Source organism: Leptonychotes weddellii, chromosome 3 (assembly GCF_054177405.1).
Source record: "Leptonychotes weddellii isolate Sample4059 chromosome 3, ASM5417740v2, whole genome shotgun sequence".
Taxonomy (NCBI): domain Eukaryota; kingdom Metazoa; phylum Chordata; class Mammalia; order Carnivora; family Phocidae; genus Leptonychotes; species Leptonychotes weddellii.
Window position 1 is genome coordinate 166,969,034 of NC_138371.1, and position 19,025 is coordinate 166,988,058.

The 19,025-nt window shown below is 35.8% G+C and overlaps 1 protein-coding gene across 1 annotated transcript in view; it reads right to left on the reverse strand.

The window, feature by feature from the left end:
- NALCN (sodium leak channel, non-selective) overlaps nucleotides 1–19,025 on the reverse strand; it is a 282,810-nt gene that overhangs the window by 139,092 nt on the left and 124,693 nt on the right. Inside the window, exons 12-13 of the mRNA XM_081815176.1 lie at nucleotides 6,378–6,545; nucleotides 752–943 (exon numbers count right to left, since the gene is read on the reverse strand). Coding sequence (XP_081671302.1) covers nucleotides 752–943; nucleotides 6,378–6,545 — 360 coding nt within the window. The remainder of the gene's footprint in view (nucleotides 1–751; nucleotides 944–6,377; nucleotides 6,546–19,025) is intronic.

The window sequence follows — 19,025 nt, forward strand, 5'->3', positions numbered from 1 at the left end:
TGTCCTCAAAGCTTATTTTAAAAAATGTATTACATCCTGCTGTTACTCCAAGATTATCCTTCCCATATAATAGGCCTTGTTATTTCAGCTTATGGTGAAAGAATATATATTTTTTTGTCTTGGTTATTATATTTTTTTCATGTTTCTAAATCCACATGGAGTTAAATTTCAGAATCCTTGATTAGAGCTATATTTTCTACATGAGTTCTGTTTATGAATTGATTGATTTTTAACTTCGTTCATAGCTTAAGTGAATTCTAATGATAATGCAGAGGCATGAACTAGATAATCTTCTAAAGACATTTAAAATCTGAAGAGTTTATGAATTTTATTACATTGAAAATCAAAACCCCCTTCTAGATTATGCTTGTCATAAAAATATATGAATTATAAAACAGATTTTAAAATGATAACTCTCACAGACACAAAAACTTTATTTAAAAATTCTATTATATTTTCATCTATAGGTGCTGAGAACCCTAGCTTTCATCTTGACTGGTTTCAGCATCTCATTCTATTAGACTATTTCCAGAATTTTAGAATTGATGTATAATCTCACAATACTGAAAATGTGCTCAAATGCCTGCACGCTGCAGAAGAGACCATTTTAAATATCAAAACTGAATTATTCTAAGTTATCAAAAATATGGCTATATTTTTGAACCACTCTTAAAGGGAAACTATTTTGATGTTAACCATTATTACTAAAATAGGAAGAAGGAATTAAATTGGCTGCATTTTTTATTCTTACCCTTGGAAACGTTGTAAACCTGTCCAGTTCTTCGACAAAGCAGAACATCTGCAGACTAATTGCTGACATAACAATCAAGAGGCTGGCAGTAAATACAACCAAACTCCCAAGCTTTTTTCCAGGACCAAATATCTTGTACACAAAGTCTTCTAATGCTGGTGAAATCTTAATAAGTCGAACTACCCGAAGAACCTGTTGTGGGAGAGAAAAACATATGTACTTGATCACTTTTTTACACTGAATCTTAAATAAGTTCACACTAAAACCTCATTTTTCACAGTACTTCATAAAAATCGCACTTTTCCATTTGAGCAGCTACAGACAAAAAGTAACAATACCATAACTAAGATCTCAGTCTAGCTCAGTGCCTGCCTTGAGCCAGAACTCAATAAATCCCAAATGAATGTAGGAAAACTGAAGCTTTTTGACATGCGATGTGATAATTCAAAATGCCATTAAGTAATACATGTTGTTGAAATTAAAGTGATTTTTTTCTAATGTTCAAATGTAGAAGAAAATGTTTAGCTCAGTATTAGCTATATTGTCTCATAGAATAAAGCTTCTTACGTATCACTGTATATAAGACATTTTTTAAAAAGTCTATTAACAAGGAGTCTTCACTTATGTCTGAGACTGATACCCTAATATCCATTCTACCCTCCCTTTAAATAACAGAACTATCAGAATTTTAGCCTAGCAAGTGGCTAGCCAGGACTTTAGACCACATTTTCCAGTCCCACTTGTAGTGAGGTGTAGCCAGGGGACTAGGTTCAGACTGATGGAATATGAAAGGAAGTAATATTTGCAACTTTTCGCCCATTAAAGTAAATCAACTTGCCTTGGATACTCTTTATGCCTTCCTCTGGCAGGGAAATAGAAACAAATGGAGTAGTCCCTTTGGACCAGAAATAGAAGCCTTGTGTAGAGGCTGAGAGATTTGGTCCACCTCAACAGCTGGCTTCCTGCATGACTGTGTGGAGCAGAGCCACTGACTTTTCCTGGACACCCACCAACTACTGGAGAGAAACACACTTCTGTCTTATGTAAGACTTGTACTTTTGATCCTTGTTATATCTGCTTAGCTTGTCATCTAAACACACCTACACATGTTTAGATGTTTTGCAAGTATAGAAATGCACCCCCCATAGCTGCTTATCAATTAATAAATTCATTTGCTCATTCACTTTAACAAATACTGGTTATTATGTGTCAAACACTGTGTTGCACAAATAAGGTTCAATGTCTGTAATCGCAAAGGCAGTATAATACAAAGGCATAGCTTAAAAAAATTTTTTTATAGAGCATAGCTCTTAAGGGCATATTTATAAGATTAAAAGTATAAATTAGTATATAATCCAAAGTTGAAGCATAAAGCATGGAAAAAATAGAATTTTTAAAATTTTTTTTTAAGATTTAATTTACTTATTTGACAGAGACACAGCGAGAGAGGGAACACAAGCAGGGGGAGTGAGAGGGGGAGAAGCAGGCTTCCTGTGGAGCAGGGAGCCCGATGCAGGGCTCAAGGAGGGGCTCGATCCCAGGACTCTGGGATCATGACCTGAGCTGAAGGCAGATGCTTAACAACTAAGCCACCCAGGCGCCCTGAAAAATAGAATTTTTTAATTAAGTCTAAGATGTTAACATTTTTTTTATGTGCCTCTGAGAAGAAAAAGTGCTTCCAATTAAAGTATGCCCACTGATTGTAAGGCAGATCACAGACTTAGAGATAGGAAACAGGAAAACTGTGGTCTGGGCATAAATAAAATATGGTGAGTATAAATATAATAATATATGGTGTCTAAGCCGGTTTGATAAGAGCTTTAGGTGTCTGTGAAGTCTTCTTAGGAAAAGAAAAATGAATAGTCTATTTTCGTATAGTAAAGAACAGGAAGTGCTTTAAACTAGATTTTAATTTTTACACATATATATGTTTGGATTTTTCCAGCATCCCTAGCTTCCTACTGTTCCTGATGTTCCTTTGGCAAATTATTCCTGCTCCACTCTTGGTCCACCAGGTCCAAAAGGGACTCCGTGATGTCCACAATCCAGGCCTGGAGGGAATATTCACAATGACCTGAGTCATCCTCGGAACTTTTGTTGGACCTGTAAGATGTGGCATTTTTTATCTCCAGTTGGCATTACTGTAAGCACCACCGAAGCCTTGAGCTCCTGGGAGCCAGATTTGCCACTAGATGGAGAAAGCCAGCTTAATAATACTGACAGAGAAGAAAGGGGAGTGAACATATAGACTGAGTCCCTTTGATACCATTTCAGCCTCTGCATCATGCCTACCTGAAGCCACATTTACTCCCCTAGAATCTGAATTAACAGGAAGTATTGATGGTGAACCTTATCATTCCTACTGTCTACAGAATACAAATGTAGCCATGTGAATGGGAAACTAAAAGACAAACGTTTAAAGAAGCTGAGAAAATGTGTATTTCCTTGTCGTTAATTTTAATTCCTTCACCCAATACTGAAAAAAGAAAATTTATGTGAAAAATCATGTTGTTCCAAATGAGCATTGTGCTACATACATGGTTAAGCTACCAGTCTTCCTGTTAGAATTTACGTATGTTTCCAAATCAGAACATACTACACTCAGGCCATCTTTCCAAATGACAAGTGAATAGCCTTATCATAAGAGCTATTAAAATATTAACATTCATATTAATATCCAGAATAATAATATGGAAAGTGTTCACATTCTTATCAGATTTGTTATTCCCAGACATAAATGATTCAGTATCTAATTGTTAACAGCTGAGTCCAGGCAAGTTTACAGGAACAATTTAACTGGCTTTATAGCTCAGCTTTCAAAAACAGTGGGTTTTCTCCACTTGTGTTAAAATCATACTTAAAAGATTGTCTAAGTAATTTTGAGTCCTATCCCAAATTCTAATAAAACAGCCTCTGCACATCTGTGCAATTTTGATAAATTAATATTTCATTAGCTGGAAGAAACAGAACATAACACGACTCCTACACGGCCGATTTGATCAGCATTTTCAAAGGGGTAAGCCTGTATCCCTGGAAAGGCAAAATCCTTATCAATGATTCTAATTATGCTTTTTCATTTATTTGGGGATAAATATCCTTTTCACTCTGTTTATCCAATAAAGCCTTTTGATTTTGTGTTCCTACAGATATGGAATAAAGTAAGCCATACTCTCAAAGATAAGCACTGTAGAACATTTTGTGGCTACTTCCAAAGCTCACTTTCCTGGTCATATTTCTAAGTCTGTCTCTTCAAGATCACTCTGTTCGTTACAAGTGAGATACTTTAGAAATTGCATGGCTAAGAATATAGACTACGAAATTAAACTTCTTAGTCATGAGTTTCCACCACTTGCTAGTTATGTGGTCTTGGGCAAGTTATCAAATGTCTTGGGAGCTCAGCTTGCATTGTATACTCTGTCTCACAGGACTGTGGTGAGTACTAAACAGCACAAGGCACTCGGCACAGTGCCTGGCACATGGTAAATGCACAATAAATACCCACCAATGTCATCATTATTACCCGGGTATGTCAGAGCCAGAGCATTTTGTGAAACTTTATTTCTTCCTACAGCACAATGGGGCCCTATGCTCATTCCAGTCCAGCCACACTGGCCTTCAGGCTATTCTCTGAACACATCAAACATGTTTTCACCTCAGGAAGGTGCCATGAGGTTCCCTTGGCTTGCCCCTTCACTTCACTTAGTCTCTGCTCGTTAGCGACTTCTCCAGAAAGGGCTGCCATGAGCAACTTATCTAAAATAGACCTCACCCCCACCCCTTACCCCAACCTCTATCCTTCTTACCCTTGTTTCTCCTTTATAGTATTTCCAGCACTTTATTCCACATTCTCATGTGTACTTGTTTGTGAACTGTCTGCCATCTAGAATGTAAGCTTACTGAGGTGGGAATTCTCCCTGCTCGTTCAACTCTGTCCTCAGTATCTGGAACTGTGCCTGGCACATAGTAGGTGCTCAGTAAATATCAACTTGAATAAACAGACGAATAACACCAATAATTGCTCTCAGAGATAACTGATGCTATAAAGGGAGTCATTTTGTACTAAACTGTTGACTTCACTTCAATATGAAAATGTGAAATTCACTAAAGGAAGCCATGCTGCTGTAAGGCCAAATCAGATGAGAAGTGCAAGGACCCACAAGGGAGACCAGAGTGGGCCCACGAAGAGCTAATCTGCTCAGGACAGTGGGCTCTTATATGTGAATTTGCAAAAATTCACTTGAACTTCTGCAGAGATCTGTATTTTAGCCAAACAATAACTGAGGTAGTGTTTAATTATTTCATTAGAAAAATATAAACACGGTCATGTATAGAGAGATACAAATGAAAATCACTTAACCATTAACATAAATAAAATTATTTTAGGTTATAATCCAGGATCAAAGACAACACTGGAAGTTGCAAACTTCATTGACAGCATATTATTCAACTATGTCTCTATCTATAAAAAATGATTAGAACCATGCATACTAATTTTAGATACTTCGTGAAAAATAGACAAGTAGAAAAAAACTAGAGATAATGAATCATATCTCTAAATAATCACAAATTCATGACAGTCATTATTTTATGGTCAAATTTGCATATGACTTCCTAAGCTATTCCTCAAATGTTTACCATTTTAAAAGTCCCATTTTTTTCTCATAAACAATTCCAAAATAAATATATTTGCATTCAAAATTTTAATGTATTTCTAACTTTTCACTAAAAAATTATCTGTGAGAAACTAGAGGAATTTTAAAGCCCTGAATATATTTTGTATATGTATCCTTGCTGAAATAGGTATCAATATTTTTCTTAGTTTGGTTGACTTAATAGGTTTGTTAAAGATATCTTGTTGTTTTGATTATCAGGCATATTTTCTATAATTATGTACAATGATTCTCAAACGTAGGTACTAAATGCTCATGTTGATTTTGTAAATCTAGACAGCAGCACCCAAGAGCATATAATGGCATGATTGGGAAGTACATTTCATATCAAGAGTTTTAAACATATGTATATCTCTTGCTCGGTCACCTCACTTATGATAACCAAGCCTAAGGATATAACCCAACAAATGACAAGGGATTTATGTCCAAAGATGTTGATATACTGAAAGATTGAACCATGATATCCTCTGTGATTTCAGTACTTTTGGCAGTGATTACTAGAGGCTCAGCTTTTCACCCATGGTTGCAGGATATTTGTTATCATTTTTGTGAATTATGTTTTCATGTCCCTTCCTGAGGTATCAGAAGTATAGAGTTTCAAGTTGTAATTTGGCACCCGAAGTTAAAATTGCTCTGAAAATAACAGCTTTGGAATCACCAATAAATAAAATTAGTGAAGTTGGAATGCATTTTTTTTTCATCTAAGGAGAAAATTTCATCTAAAACATCTCCATTTATTACTGTGCATTTTCAGAAGTTTGAAAAACAATGTTATAATTTATGAGTGCACTGTTTTTGGTATTGAAGATGTCACTGGGCTTACCTCAAGGTTGTGTTTATTATATAATAATTATATATAACTATTTAATATAATTCTGTATGGTTGTTATAATGTGACTGGTATTTTCTCTGGAAAGAAAAGAATTCTACAGACAAATAGACATTCTTCATATTACCTGAAAGTATGTGAACTGAGAATGATAAAGATCTGGATATACATGAAGAGTAGTTCCAATCACGAGTAGTAGTTCAAATTTGTGGAGAGATGAGCTAATATATCCAGTAAATCCCAAACACCATATCTTCAGAAGTGCTTCCAAATCAAAAAGTACTGTAAAAGCCACCTGGAGGAACAAAGAGACAGTGAAATTGGAACCTAAAATTATAATTTATTTCAAAATATTTCATACATGTGTTAGTGCGTGAATTTAAGCTGCTATATAAAATGAAAAGCCCACAAGGATCTAGAATGACATGTTATAAAAAAAATGGTTTTAGGGGGGTAGGAGGATAGGTTAGCCTGGTGATGGGTACTGAAGAGGGCACGTTCTGCATGGAGCACTGGGTGTTATGCACAAACAATGAATCATGAAACACTACATCTAAAATGAATGATGTAATGTATGGTGATTAACATAACAATAAAAAATTAAAAACACACACACACACACACACAAAAGCTACCCATCACAGAATGGACATGAAAAAAATGGTTTTGAAAAACACCAACTAGAACATACCAGACACCTTGAGCAATCAGCAAAACGTGTTAAAATGTTAAATGTTTGTAAGTGGTATTACTTCTTTATTACCCACTATTTGATATTAAAAGTCACTACCATTTATTGCATATTGTATACACAGAAAGGCTGCATTTTTCCATAATTTGTATTTTCTAGAGACAGTTTCTATAATGTACATGGTATATTGTAAAATGACTTACATATTACTAAGCATCATTAAATTAAAATAAAAAAGTGTAGATCTCATTTATGCTTTGGGCCACATAAACAAGCAAAGAAATATGGATTCTATTATCAAGCAATTTATGTGTGTGTATATACACACATAAATTAATATATTAATATGATTTATGTCTACATTAAGAAAATCAATGAATATTACTATATTAATAAGTGATACAACCTTTTAATCTATCACATTAATTCTATGAATTTGCTATAACAAACACCAATGTTATAAAATACACTTATAAAAACAGCATGTTATTTTTCCTTTACTTGTCCTATGGGTAAGAATACTCATTTTATAAAGAAGTTTGCAACTGGAATTAAAGTGTGTAATACAAAATTAACTTCTAATTAAAAAGCACAAGAATGAACACTGGAATTAGTCAAACATATCCCTCTGAGAAGATACCAGATGATTTAATGGAAAATAGGAACAGGGGAGAGCTTCTCTCTTTTTCTAGGCCAACATAGAATATCAGAAGGGATTTTTTCCCACTCATGTTACATAATAAAGGCCATATTTGAAAAACCTACAGGTAACATCATACTCAATGGTGGAAAACTGAGAACTTTTCTCCTAAGATCAGTAACAAGACAATGATGTTCATTCTCACCACTTTTACTCAACATAGTACTGGAAGTCTGAGCCACAGCAATCAGACAAGCAAAAGAAAACAAAGGCATCCAAACTGGTAAGGAATAAGTAATAAGAAATAGAACAATCTTAAAATTTGTATGGAACCACAAAAGACCCTGAATAGTCAAAGCAATCTTGGAAAAGAGGAAGAAAATGGGAGGTATCACAATCCCAGATTTCAAGATATTCTACAAAGCTGTAGTAATCAAAACAGTATGATACTGGCACAAAAATAAACACATAGATCAATGGAACAGAATAGAGAGCTCAGAAATAAACCCACAATTATATGGTCAATTAACCTATGATAAAAGAGGCAAGAATATGCAATGTAAAAAGATAGTCTCTTTTCAACAACCCCATTGGTGTTTGGAAAATTGGACAGTTCCCATATTGGGTGCAATATTTACAATTTTTATATTTTCTTGTTCTTTCAATTGTTCCCTTTAGGATTATATTGTGTCCTTCTTTGTCTCTTGTTACAGTCTTTGCTTTAAAGTCTATTTTGTCTGATGTAAGTATTGCTATCCCAGCTTTCTTTTCACCTCCATTTGCATGATAAATGCTTTTCCATCCCTTTACTTTCAATGTACATGTGTCTTTAAGTCTGAAATGAGTCTCTTATAGGCAGCATATAGATGGGTCTTGCTTTTTTTTTTTTTAAGATTTTTTAAATTTATTTGAGAGAGAGAGAGAGACAGATAGTGACAGAGATAGTGAGAGAGAGCACAAGTGGGGAGGAGAGGGAGAAGCAGGCTCCCACTGAGCAGGGAGCCTGATGTGAGGCTTGAACCCAGGATTCTGGGATCATGACCTGGGCTGAAGGCAGATGCTTAACTGACTGAGCCACCCAGGTACCCCTGGGTCTTGCTTTTTTATTCATTGTGTCATGCTACATCTTTTGATTGGAGCATTTAGTCCATTTACATTCAAAGTAATTACTGATAGGAATGCACTTATTGCCATTTTGTTACTTGTTTTATGGTTGTTTTTGTAGTTCTCTGTTCCTTTCTTTTCTTGCTCTCTTCTCTCACAGTTGGCTGGCTTTCTTTAATGACGTATTTGGAGTCCTTTCTCTTTATTTTTTGCATATCTATTACTGGTTTTTAATTTTTGGTTATCATGAGGTTTGTATCTAACATCTTAGGAATATATTAAGTTGATAAAAAAAAGAATATATTGACAGTTGCTTAAGGTTGAACCCATTCTTTTTTTTTAAATTTAAATTCAATTAGCCAATATATAAGTACATCATTAGTTTTTGATGTAGTGTTCAATGATTCCTTAGTTGTATATAACACCCAGTGCACATCAGATCACGTGCTCTCCTTAATGCCCATCACCCAGTTATCCCATCCCCCCTACCCCTCCCTCTGGCAACCCTCAGTTTGTTTCCTGGAGTCAAGAATCTCTCATGGTTTGTCTCCCTCTCTGATTTCTTCCCATTCAGTTTTCCCTCCCTTCCCCTTGAACTCATTCTTTACTCCTCTCTCCTCTATGTTTTTAGGTATACGGTGTCATATTTTATATCCTTTTATTTTATGAATCCCTTGACCAACTTTTATAGATATTCTTAAATTTACTGCTTTTGTGTCTCCTGCTCCTCTTGCTCCTACTCATGGTCTATTTTCCACTCAAAGTGTCCCTTTCAACAGTTCTGGTAGAGCTGATTTAATGGTCACGAATTCTTTTAGCTTTTGTTTGTCTAGGAAACTCTTTATCTCTCCTTCTATTCTGAATGATAGCCTTACCGGATAGAGTATTCTTGGCTGAAGGTTTTTTCTTTCAGCACTTTATAATGACGCTTCCTTCTGGCTTGAAAAGTTTCTGCTGAAAAATCATCTGATAGCCTTATGGGGTTTGCCCTTTATGTAACAATTTTCTTTTCTCTTGATGATTTTAAAATTCTCTGTCACTACTAATTGCCATTTTAATTACTATGTATCTTGCCGTAGACCTCCTTGGTTGATTTTGTTGAGGGCTCTCCGTGCCTCCTAAATCTAGATTTCTGTTTCTTTCTCCAAATTTGAGAAGTTTTCAGCTATTTTTTTCTTCAAATAAATTTTCTGCATCCCTTTCTCTTTCTTCTACTGGGATCCCTCTAATGCAAATATTATTATACTTAATGGAGTCACTGAATTCCCTAAGTCTATTTTCATTTTTTATTATTATTTTTTCTCTCCTGTTCAGCTTGCTTTACATTACTCTTTCCTTAAAGTCACTGATTCATTCTTCTGTTTCTTCTAGTCTATTTATTCTATTTAATTTTAAAATTTTAGTTATTGAGTTCTTCATCTCTGATTCGTTCTTTTTTACGTTTTCTTTCTCTTTGTTAACGGCCTTACTGAGGTTCTCCATTCTTTTCTCAAGTCCAGTAAGTATCTTTATGGTCATTATTTTAAATTCTCTATTAGGGATATTATTTATCTGCATTTAACTCTTTTGTCCTGGTCTTTCATTTGGGACATATTCCTCTGTATCCTCATTTTGTCTAACTCTCTGTATCTGCTTCTGTTTTAGGAAAGTCAGCTACATCTCCTGCTCTTGAAAGTAGTGGCCTTATGAACAAGAGTTCCTGTAGTGCCCTTTAGTGCAATGTTCCCTGCTCACCAGAACTTGGTGCTTCAAGAGTGTCTCCTATTTATGTTGTGTGTGCCCTAGTGTTACGGCTGAGCTTCTTTTGCTTTCAGTCAAGTTGTCTGCAGTCAATCTCTTTGCCTGTTTTGGGCAGGGTTTGGTCCCTCTTTTGTTAATGGGCTAGTCTGGGGCTGCCTAGGGCTTGAGTTGAGTCAGACCAGGTATTTTCCAGAGATGCAGTAGCACCAAACTTAGGGTAGTTCCCCTGTGTTGTCCCCTGAGAAGCTTTCATTGGTTGTTGGGGCCAGCAGTCAGACAAGATGTCTGTCCCCAACCCACTGCTGGTGCCACAGTTGGACTGGTGTGTGTAATCTTCCCCTTTCCCCATGGTAGGAGTCACTTTGGGTTGGTGCTGGCTCCTGTTGGGGCTGCTTACATACTGCCAGCCTTGTGGCACTACTTTGGATGGGCTCTGGCCAAGGAAGTATTGAAAGGGCAGGTCGTCAGGAGAACACACAGGTGGGACATGCTGTTAGCAAATTACATGGTGAGTGTTGTCCCCACGCTGGTTCTCACAGGTATACAAATGTCTAGGCTGGGGGTGCGGAAGGGCAATTGCACCTGCCATCCCTTTTGTTCTTGAAGTCTCCCAAGGACCCCTGCCCCTCTAGCACATGCTCTAAGATTAATAAACAAATCTTCCTCCCATAAACCCAGGTGCTTTTCAAACTGCTGTAGCTTCCTCCCTCCCACGGATAGTCCCTCAGGTTAATTTAGCTCTTGACCATGTCTCCGCCCTTCCTACCCTCTTCAGTGTGGTCTCTTCTCTCCATTTAGTTATGGAGAGTCTGTTCTGCCAGTCCTTGGGTTATTTTCTGGATTATTTACACTAATGTGGGTGTTACCTAGTTGTATCTGTGGGACGAGGTGAATTTAGGGTCCTCCTACTCTACCATCTTACCCAGAAGTCTTCAATGTTTATTTAATTCAACATTTTCTTTACTGATTTATTGAAAGGTAGTACGTCCTTGATTAGGAATCATCAGGAAAAATGGTTAAGCATTTTGCTACTTCTAAAACAAGACTGCACTAACTATCCTTATGCAATATCAGTATTTTATTGGGCTTTTATATCTACACATACATTCTCAAAGCTGGCATTGCTGGGGTAAAGGACAGGTTTGCATGTTTAAAATTTTAGAAAATATTAAGGGATTATTTTCAAAATGTTATAGTAAGCCTTTTGCCTTCTAGCAAGGCAGGAAAGTGTTTCTTGTCCTAAATCTATACTATCACCAGATGTAATCAAACTTAATAAAATCTTTACTTATCTGTTCATATGTGTATTGATCATTGAGATTTTTCTTTTTAAAACAATGTTCCTGTTCATAACCTTGCCAATTTTTTATGGTGGTGTTTTGTCTTTCTTATCAGTTTTCAGAGTTGCTGATATTAAGGACATTAATCTTTGTCTGCTCTATGAACTGCAAATATTTTTTCCCTAGTCAATAGTTTGATTTTTAACTTTGGTGGCAGTAGCTCTACAAGCACTTTAGATTTTATATGGTCACATATTTCTATATTTACCTTTTTAAATTTTTTCTTTACATTTTAAAACAAAATAAGACTTTAGAAGGACTACTACTGAGTCTTCATATCCAAAAACACAGTTTTTCTATTTATTTGGACTATGTTCTTTAATAAAAATTTCTCTGATAAAGATGTTATTGTTTGCTTGTGAAATTTATTTCTATGAATTTAATATTATGATAATTAATGTAAATGCATTTTTTACTTATCTTTATTTTTATTTATTTATTATTTATTTATTTATTTATTTATTTTTACCATTTCCACCTAGTTAGTTCCAGTGGAGAAAAAAGTTACTGATTTATCTATAATGATTTTCTATACCTGCCTTAATAGAGTCTTCTAATATTTTAAATAATACCTCCTGGGTTTTATAGAAATATGTAATTTCATCTGCAAATGAAGATAAGATTTTTTTCAAGATTTATTTTGGAGTTAATTGTATTAATTCATTAGCTATAATTCTACATCTATATTGTAATACTCTATCAAATGAAATGGCAATAAGAGGGATCCATAATTTTCTCCTTTTTTCAAAGAAAGTTTTCCAGCATTCATGTAAAATGGATGCAGTGGGTTTTGGTAATTAATTGCTACCATGTCTAAGGACTTTTCTACTCCTCCTGTTCTACTTACAGGATTTTAGCTTTTAATTCATTGAGGCAATGAAATATATCACAAGAGTCCTTGATGTTGACTGTTTATATAGTCCTGGAATAAATCTTAGATGGTAATGCTAACCTGCTGGATTTTATTGAATAATATGTTGTTTATAATACTTGTAGCTATTGTCATATTTGAAATTGGTCTATAATTTTACTTGTACTACCATTATCAAGGCTCAAACTTACTGTAGAGTTTTCCATCTTTTGCATGATCTGTAATTTCCTAAATAAAATAAGAATTATCTCATCTTCAAAAGTAGGTACAATCCATGGGAACTCCAACCCCATGTGAGGCTTGTGTTGATGCATTTTCAGTAAAGCTTATTCTTTTTCTAACCATCTGGAGTCAAGGTCAAAACTGAAGTTTTCCTCATCGTATCCTTCTGAGGGTGGAATTTTTCCTTCTGTCACTGAAGTACAGACCTCAGGTGTCCTATGTTCTGTGGGGGTCTTGTTTTGGCATCTCACCTTCACAGCCTCTTCTAGCCTGGTTATAGCTCTTAAAATGGCAAGTTGTAGGTGACAAGGATATGCAAATGTCCTCAGAGTAGCCATTGGTGTTCGTGCCCATCTCATGTTCTGCTCTCACATCACACTTAATTTTTGGCCTTGAGAATATTCCTTAATCTTTTGCACGTTCTGCTAAGCATTTAAAATGTTTTAAATATATTAGGTGTCATTTTTAGTTGTTTCATCGAGAGATGATTTTCAGCCACCTTTGGGGGCCACCTTGTATGTGTTTCCTATAATCAATATACTATTTGAGTTTGTGTTTAAGTATAATCCGATTTTCTATGTCTTTTGAGAGGAAAATTCAACCTGTACCTATTTAATGTGCCAAAATTAGACTTGGTCTTCTTTCCAGTTTTTTGTATGTCATTGCTATAAATTTTTCTTGTCTTTTCTGACATGGTCAAACTGTTGCTGATTTCTTTCCCCCCTTGTTAATTTGGACATTCTAGTCCACTTTTCTAATCCCCCAGTTCAATTCCCAACTGTCATAAATCAATCTATTCTTTTTTATTATTGCATCAAAATGGAATAATTGTAAGCTCCTCTCCCACACAAATTTGCTTGCTCACCCATCCCTCGTACCCCCGCCAACTACAAATTTCATAGCACGCTTCTATCACCCCATGCTTCATGGGTATCATGCCCCTTCCTAAATTCTGCTTTTTCTGAGATTGTTTATACATTTACTTTTAGTTTCTTGAACCATAACTATTTCTTTTTTCCAAGGATTTTTGTGTGACATTTTAATTGTCATCTTTTATTTGGATCTGACACCCACTGTTTTCTTTCCTTGCCAGACTCTCTGATCTACATCTCCTTTTCCTTTGCTACTTCTCCAATATACTTACAATTAGTATAGTTTGGAGTAGTTTGCTCAGATAAATATCACAGATTGTATACTCTCTTAAACTTCTCTATTCAAAATTCACTTTTTCTTCCAATTTTTTATTTGAATTCTAGTTAGTTAACATATAGTGTAAAACTGGTTTCAGGAGTAGAATTTAGTGATTCATCACTTACATGTAACACCCAGTGCTCATCATATCAATACCTTAATTGATACCTTAATTAATACTTTAATACCCATCACCCACCAAAATGCATTTTTAACATGGACATGACTATTCTTGCTGCATACAGATTCTTTCCTCTCAGTGGTCTGTACATAGATTGACTCACTGCCTTCCACCTTCCAATATTGTAGATGAGTCATATCTGATGCGCAGTATATTTATTTTGCTTTTTCAGGTTATTTAAATCTGTTGAGGCTTAAAAATTTTTTTTATGCTTGCAACCAAGGAAGGTCACAAGGATATGCCTAGGAATTTTTTTTCATTTAATCTCCCTGAGATTTAGTGACTCCTTTCAATCTACTGATTTATGCTTTTCCTCAATTTAGGAACATTTTTCTCTCTCATTCATTATTACTTTTCTTCTATCCATTCCCTTTTTCTGTCAGGGGCTTGTATTGGTCACATCGGAATGGTCAGTCTCTTTTGATTTTCCCCCATGATTTCTGCCATTTCTTTGAGGTTCCCCCCCCCACACACACTTGATCTTCTGTATTAATAATTCTTTCTCAACATCAACTATGCCCTTTTTCAGTTCTTTTTTTGAAAATTTTATCAAAATTTCAGAAAGTTGTTTTGTGTCTTAATTGCCTGTGCTTGAGACATTAAAAAAAAAAACACAACAAACCCTGTTATGTCTTCCATCAATTGTACTTGTTTGGGAAACTCCTGTATGCATTCATCTTGGTTTTCTGAGTTTCAGCCTCAGTTTCTGGGTCCCTTTGTATGAGAATAATTTTTCTTTGCTTGTTCATGACTGCATGTTTGTTTTTTGTTTGTCTTTTATGTTCTCTTGAGTAGTGATAAATGAGAGGTAGTAGGGGGCACTGTGAGTTTTATGGTAAGTGACCTAAAAACCCATGGTCTCTCTGCTGGGCATCAAGGAGAGAGCTTCTCTGTGTCCAGGCTCCTCCTAGGCTGGTGGAATCCATTTCCAACTGCCTCTACCTGGAAACAATTCAGCTTCTAGTGAGGCTCCTTTCCTGGCTCATCAAGATCAGTGGGATTCTTTTGGCTCTCTCTGGACCACAAGCGACCATGGGGCAGGTGCAACTCCTTTGCAGGGTCAGCCCCAGGCAGCCAGGGGATCCAAATCTCTGCCAGGCAAGTTTTCTCCAGCCCTGGTTTCTTAGTCCAGGTCTTTTAACACTATGAAGACATTGGGGGATCTCCGGAGAAACTGTAATGCAGACGGATCTCTCCTGATGGTCTAACCTGCAGCCAGACCTGGCTGTTGTATTAGCAGAGGGAACAGTGACAGGCACCCACATATATCTATAGGCTTCACCTGTATTTCAGACTTTCATTCCAAAGGAAAGAATGAAATCCATATTAAAGTGTCTTTTTTTTTAAAGTTGGGAACTACTAATAAATACCTGAAATATATCCAAATAGACTGTCACATTATATATAAATACAAATAATCACTTTATTAACTTTGCATTTGCTATCAAAAAGACAGATGGAATGATCTCTTTTTTTTTTATTTTTTAAGATTTTATTTATTTATTTGAGAGAGAGAGAATGAGAGACAGAGAGCATGAGAGGGAGGAGGGTCAGAGGGAGAAGCAGACTCCCCGCCGAGCAGGGAGCCCGATGCGGGACTCGATCCCGGGACTCCAGGATCATGACCTGAGCCGAAGGCAGTTGATTAACCAACTGAGCCACCCAGGCGCCCCTGGAATGATCTCTTTAAAGGATCATAATTCATAATTAAATTTGCAGCTGGATCCATTTGCATTATTATTTGCTCATTGGGAAAATCGATATGCTTTTCAAACCCACTAAGAGCCATTAAAAAGGGATTTAGCAAACTGTTTTGTGATTATGTGTAAATACCATATTCCAGTACTCGTGGGAGCAAATACCTTGTTTTTAACATAATTTTTAATTATTATAAGCCAACACTCTAGTTCTCTGAGAAACAGTAATTTTAAAGTGGTAAAACTTTATGAAAAATGTTATACATGAAAATATAGGTAAGTTACTTATAACTATGGGTTACTCTGGTGTAGGGAAGAACTATGTCAGGAATTAAAGGAGGGATTTAGGAAAATCTAATTAGCTTACATGCTCATAAGCTATTTCAGTGTAGGCTAGAAGGTTTAGTGCAGCATTTCAATTCAGAGCAATATCACAGTTTAGAAGTATCGGAGTGGAGCAGGGAGGGGGAAACTGTAGCAACCCTTCTCAGTGGGTTGTGTCAGTGAACTGAGCCTTGACAATAGCTGGACAGGGAGGAACTTGCCAGGGTCGTGCTGTTGGCCATACAAAAGGGAGAAGGCCTCAGGGCTGCCTGCGGAACCTAAATACCTGAAGGAGTGCTCATAAGAATCAACTAGAAATGTGTCCAGTCTCAGGCTTTCTCTAAATCCCAGGCAGTCAACAGTGCAACCTACAGAAGGGTGGAGTCCCACTCGTCACTCCTGGCCTGGGATTGCACACACCATTGCTGTGCCCCTCGCTCTGCAGCCCCCACATGGACTTGGTGCATGGGACCTTTCCTCTGTCTCCCATCCTGCAGCATATGATACTATGTGTGAGTGCTTACAAGTTGAAACTCATCTTTTCAAGAGTGAAGTTAAGATTTGTAAGTGTGATAAACTTTCCATAAATATTGTCACATTACTTAAAGCAACTTGGAAACATATGAAGAAAACAAATATTTCTTTCTCCTTCCCATTTTCCTAAGGCAGTTTTCTAATCTTTTTTTTTTTAAGCCCCTTCTCCCCAACCAGGAGTCTTTTAGATATTTTGTTCCTAATCACCACCCCATATGGAATTTTAATACCATAGATATGTTATATATCTGTCTATATACTTCACATATCTATCTCTACTCTACAAATAGGAAGAGTAAGATTTTTTTTTGCCTCCCAATTTTTACCCCTTTACAGGTATTTCACTCCCCATTGAAAATGCATACTCTATAGATATATCTGATTTAATGTCACCATAGCAAATTTTAACTAATATTTTCAGGAATGCAAGTTATATGAGTTCTTTAAGCACTACACTCTATTATTTCTTCTCCAAGTTTTCATTTTATAATAATACTTATGCCATTTCATATATACCATAATGCACCTTCTTGTCCTCAAGAAAATTACCAATAATGGAATGCAGATTTAAAAATTAAAGGAGTTACTTAGAGTGAAAAGTATGAGAATTTAACTTAAAATGCTTGTTTTCTAAAAGAACTTATAATTGGATTTGTGAGGCTAGCAGGTAAAACAGTAAGATGATTATCAAATTTCTGAAGGTAAGGAGAAAAATAACCAAATGGAAAATGACATGCATAATATAAATACAACAATAGAAACTGTTCTGCCCTTATAATTCAATGAATAATGTATGAACATTTATAGGTGACAAATTATAAATGAGCTGATTGTGCCATGTGGGTCTGAGAAGATAAAATGGTAGAGATGCTGCCCAAATGTAGGAAAGATATTTGAAATATGTTATCCAAGATTTGTGTTACAGTCTCTATTTCATATTTTCATAGAAACATAATGGATATTAATGAGAAAATGAATGCAAATTTGTCACAAAAGAAAACTGTAGGACAAAAGTCACAAGAAATCCAATTCAGGTAGCCCTCTTCTAAATGAAATTCAGATTAAATAACATCAAAATAAATGCTTGTCTGCATCCCTCTAGAGGTGTCTGTAAATCACCTGCTCTTAGTCTATAGTGTGCCTTCAGTATCTACATAGTTAAAGAGCAAATTTTTGAAATGGATCACTGAATAGTTGAAAATGTCATTTTCACCTAACAGGGTACTATCCAAGTCCTTTAGAAGAAAGGACCAAAAAAGTTATTGTCAGAAGAAACTTAATGAAAATATTCCAAAAAGGAAATTAAACTTAATGATAATCTGGAAGACTGCTGTTATGGCAAGTGAGTCACTTTCTTAATTTGGTCATTTCTTGTGATTAATGAGGTGAAATGTGGGTGTCAGATTTTGTTGGAAGTAAAATTAATGAGTCTTTCCTTTAATTTCATTTTAACAAATATCATAAAGCCAAATGTCCTCAGAGGGACACAGAAACTACTTTTCTAGAAAAGATGACTTCCTGAAAGATGGCATATAGTCCATGCTTTAAGAAAGACTTTCTGCGAGGGGAGAAGCAAGATGGCGGAGGAGTAGGAGACCTAAATTTTGTCTGGTCCCAGGAATTCAGCTAGATAGGGATCAAACCATTCTGAACACCTACGAACTCAACAGGAGATTGAAGAAAAGAATAGCCAGCAACTTTCTGAACAGAAAAGCAACTACTTTCTGGAAGTCAAATTCCATCCCTTCATCATATTTACCCTTATTTTTGTACATATATAAGCTTTTCTTTCTTTAAAATTTTGGGAGGCACTTTCTTCCAACAGACCAAAATATGCCCCAAATCTAGTGTGTGGCACTGATCTATGCACCAGCCTGATCATATTTGATCATATTCTTTTTCTTTTTTTTAAATTTTTTTCTTTTTCTTTTTTCCTTCTTTCCCTTTCTTTTCCCCCGGTTTCAGGCCTCTTCTGATTTGTTTAGTGTATATTTTTCTGGGGTCGTTGTTACCCTGTTAGCATTTTGTTCTTTCATTCATCCATTGTCCTCTGGATAAAATGACAAGATGGAAAAAAATCACCTCAAAAAAAAGAACAAGAGGCAGTACCGACTGCCAGGGACCTAATCAATATGGACATTAGTAAGATGGAACTAGAGTTCAGAATGACGATTTTAAAGATACTAGCTGGGCTTGAAAAAAGCATGGAAGATATTAGAGAAACCCTCTCTGGAGAAATA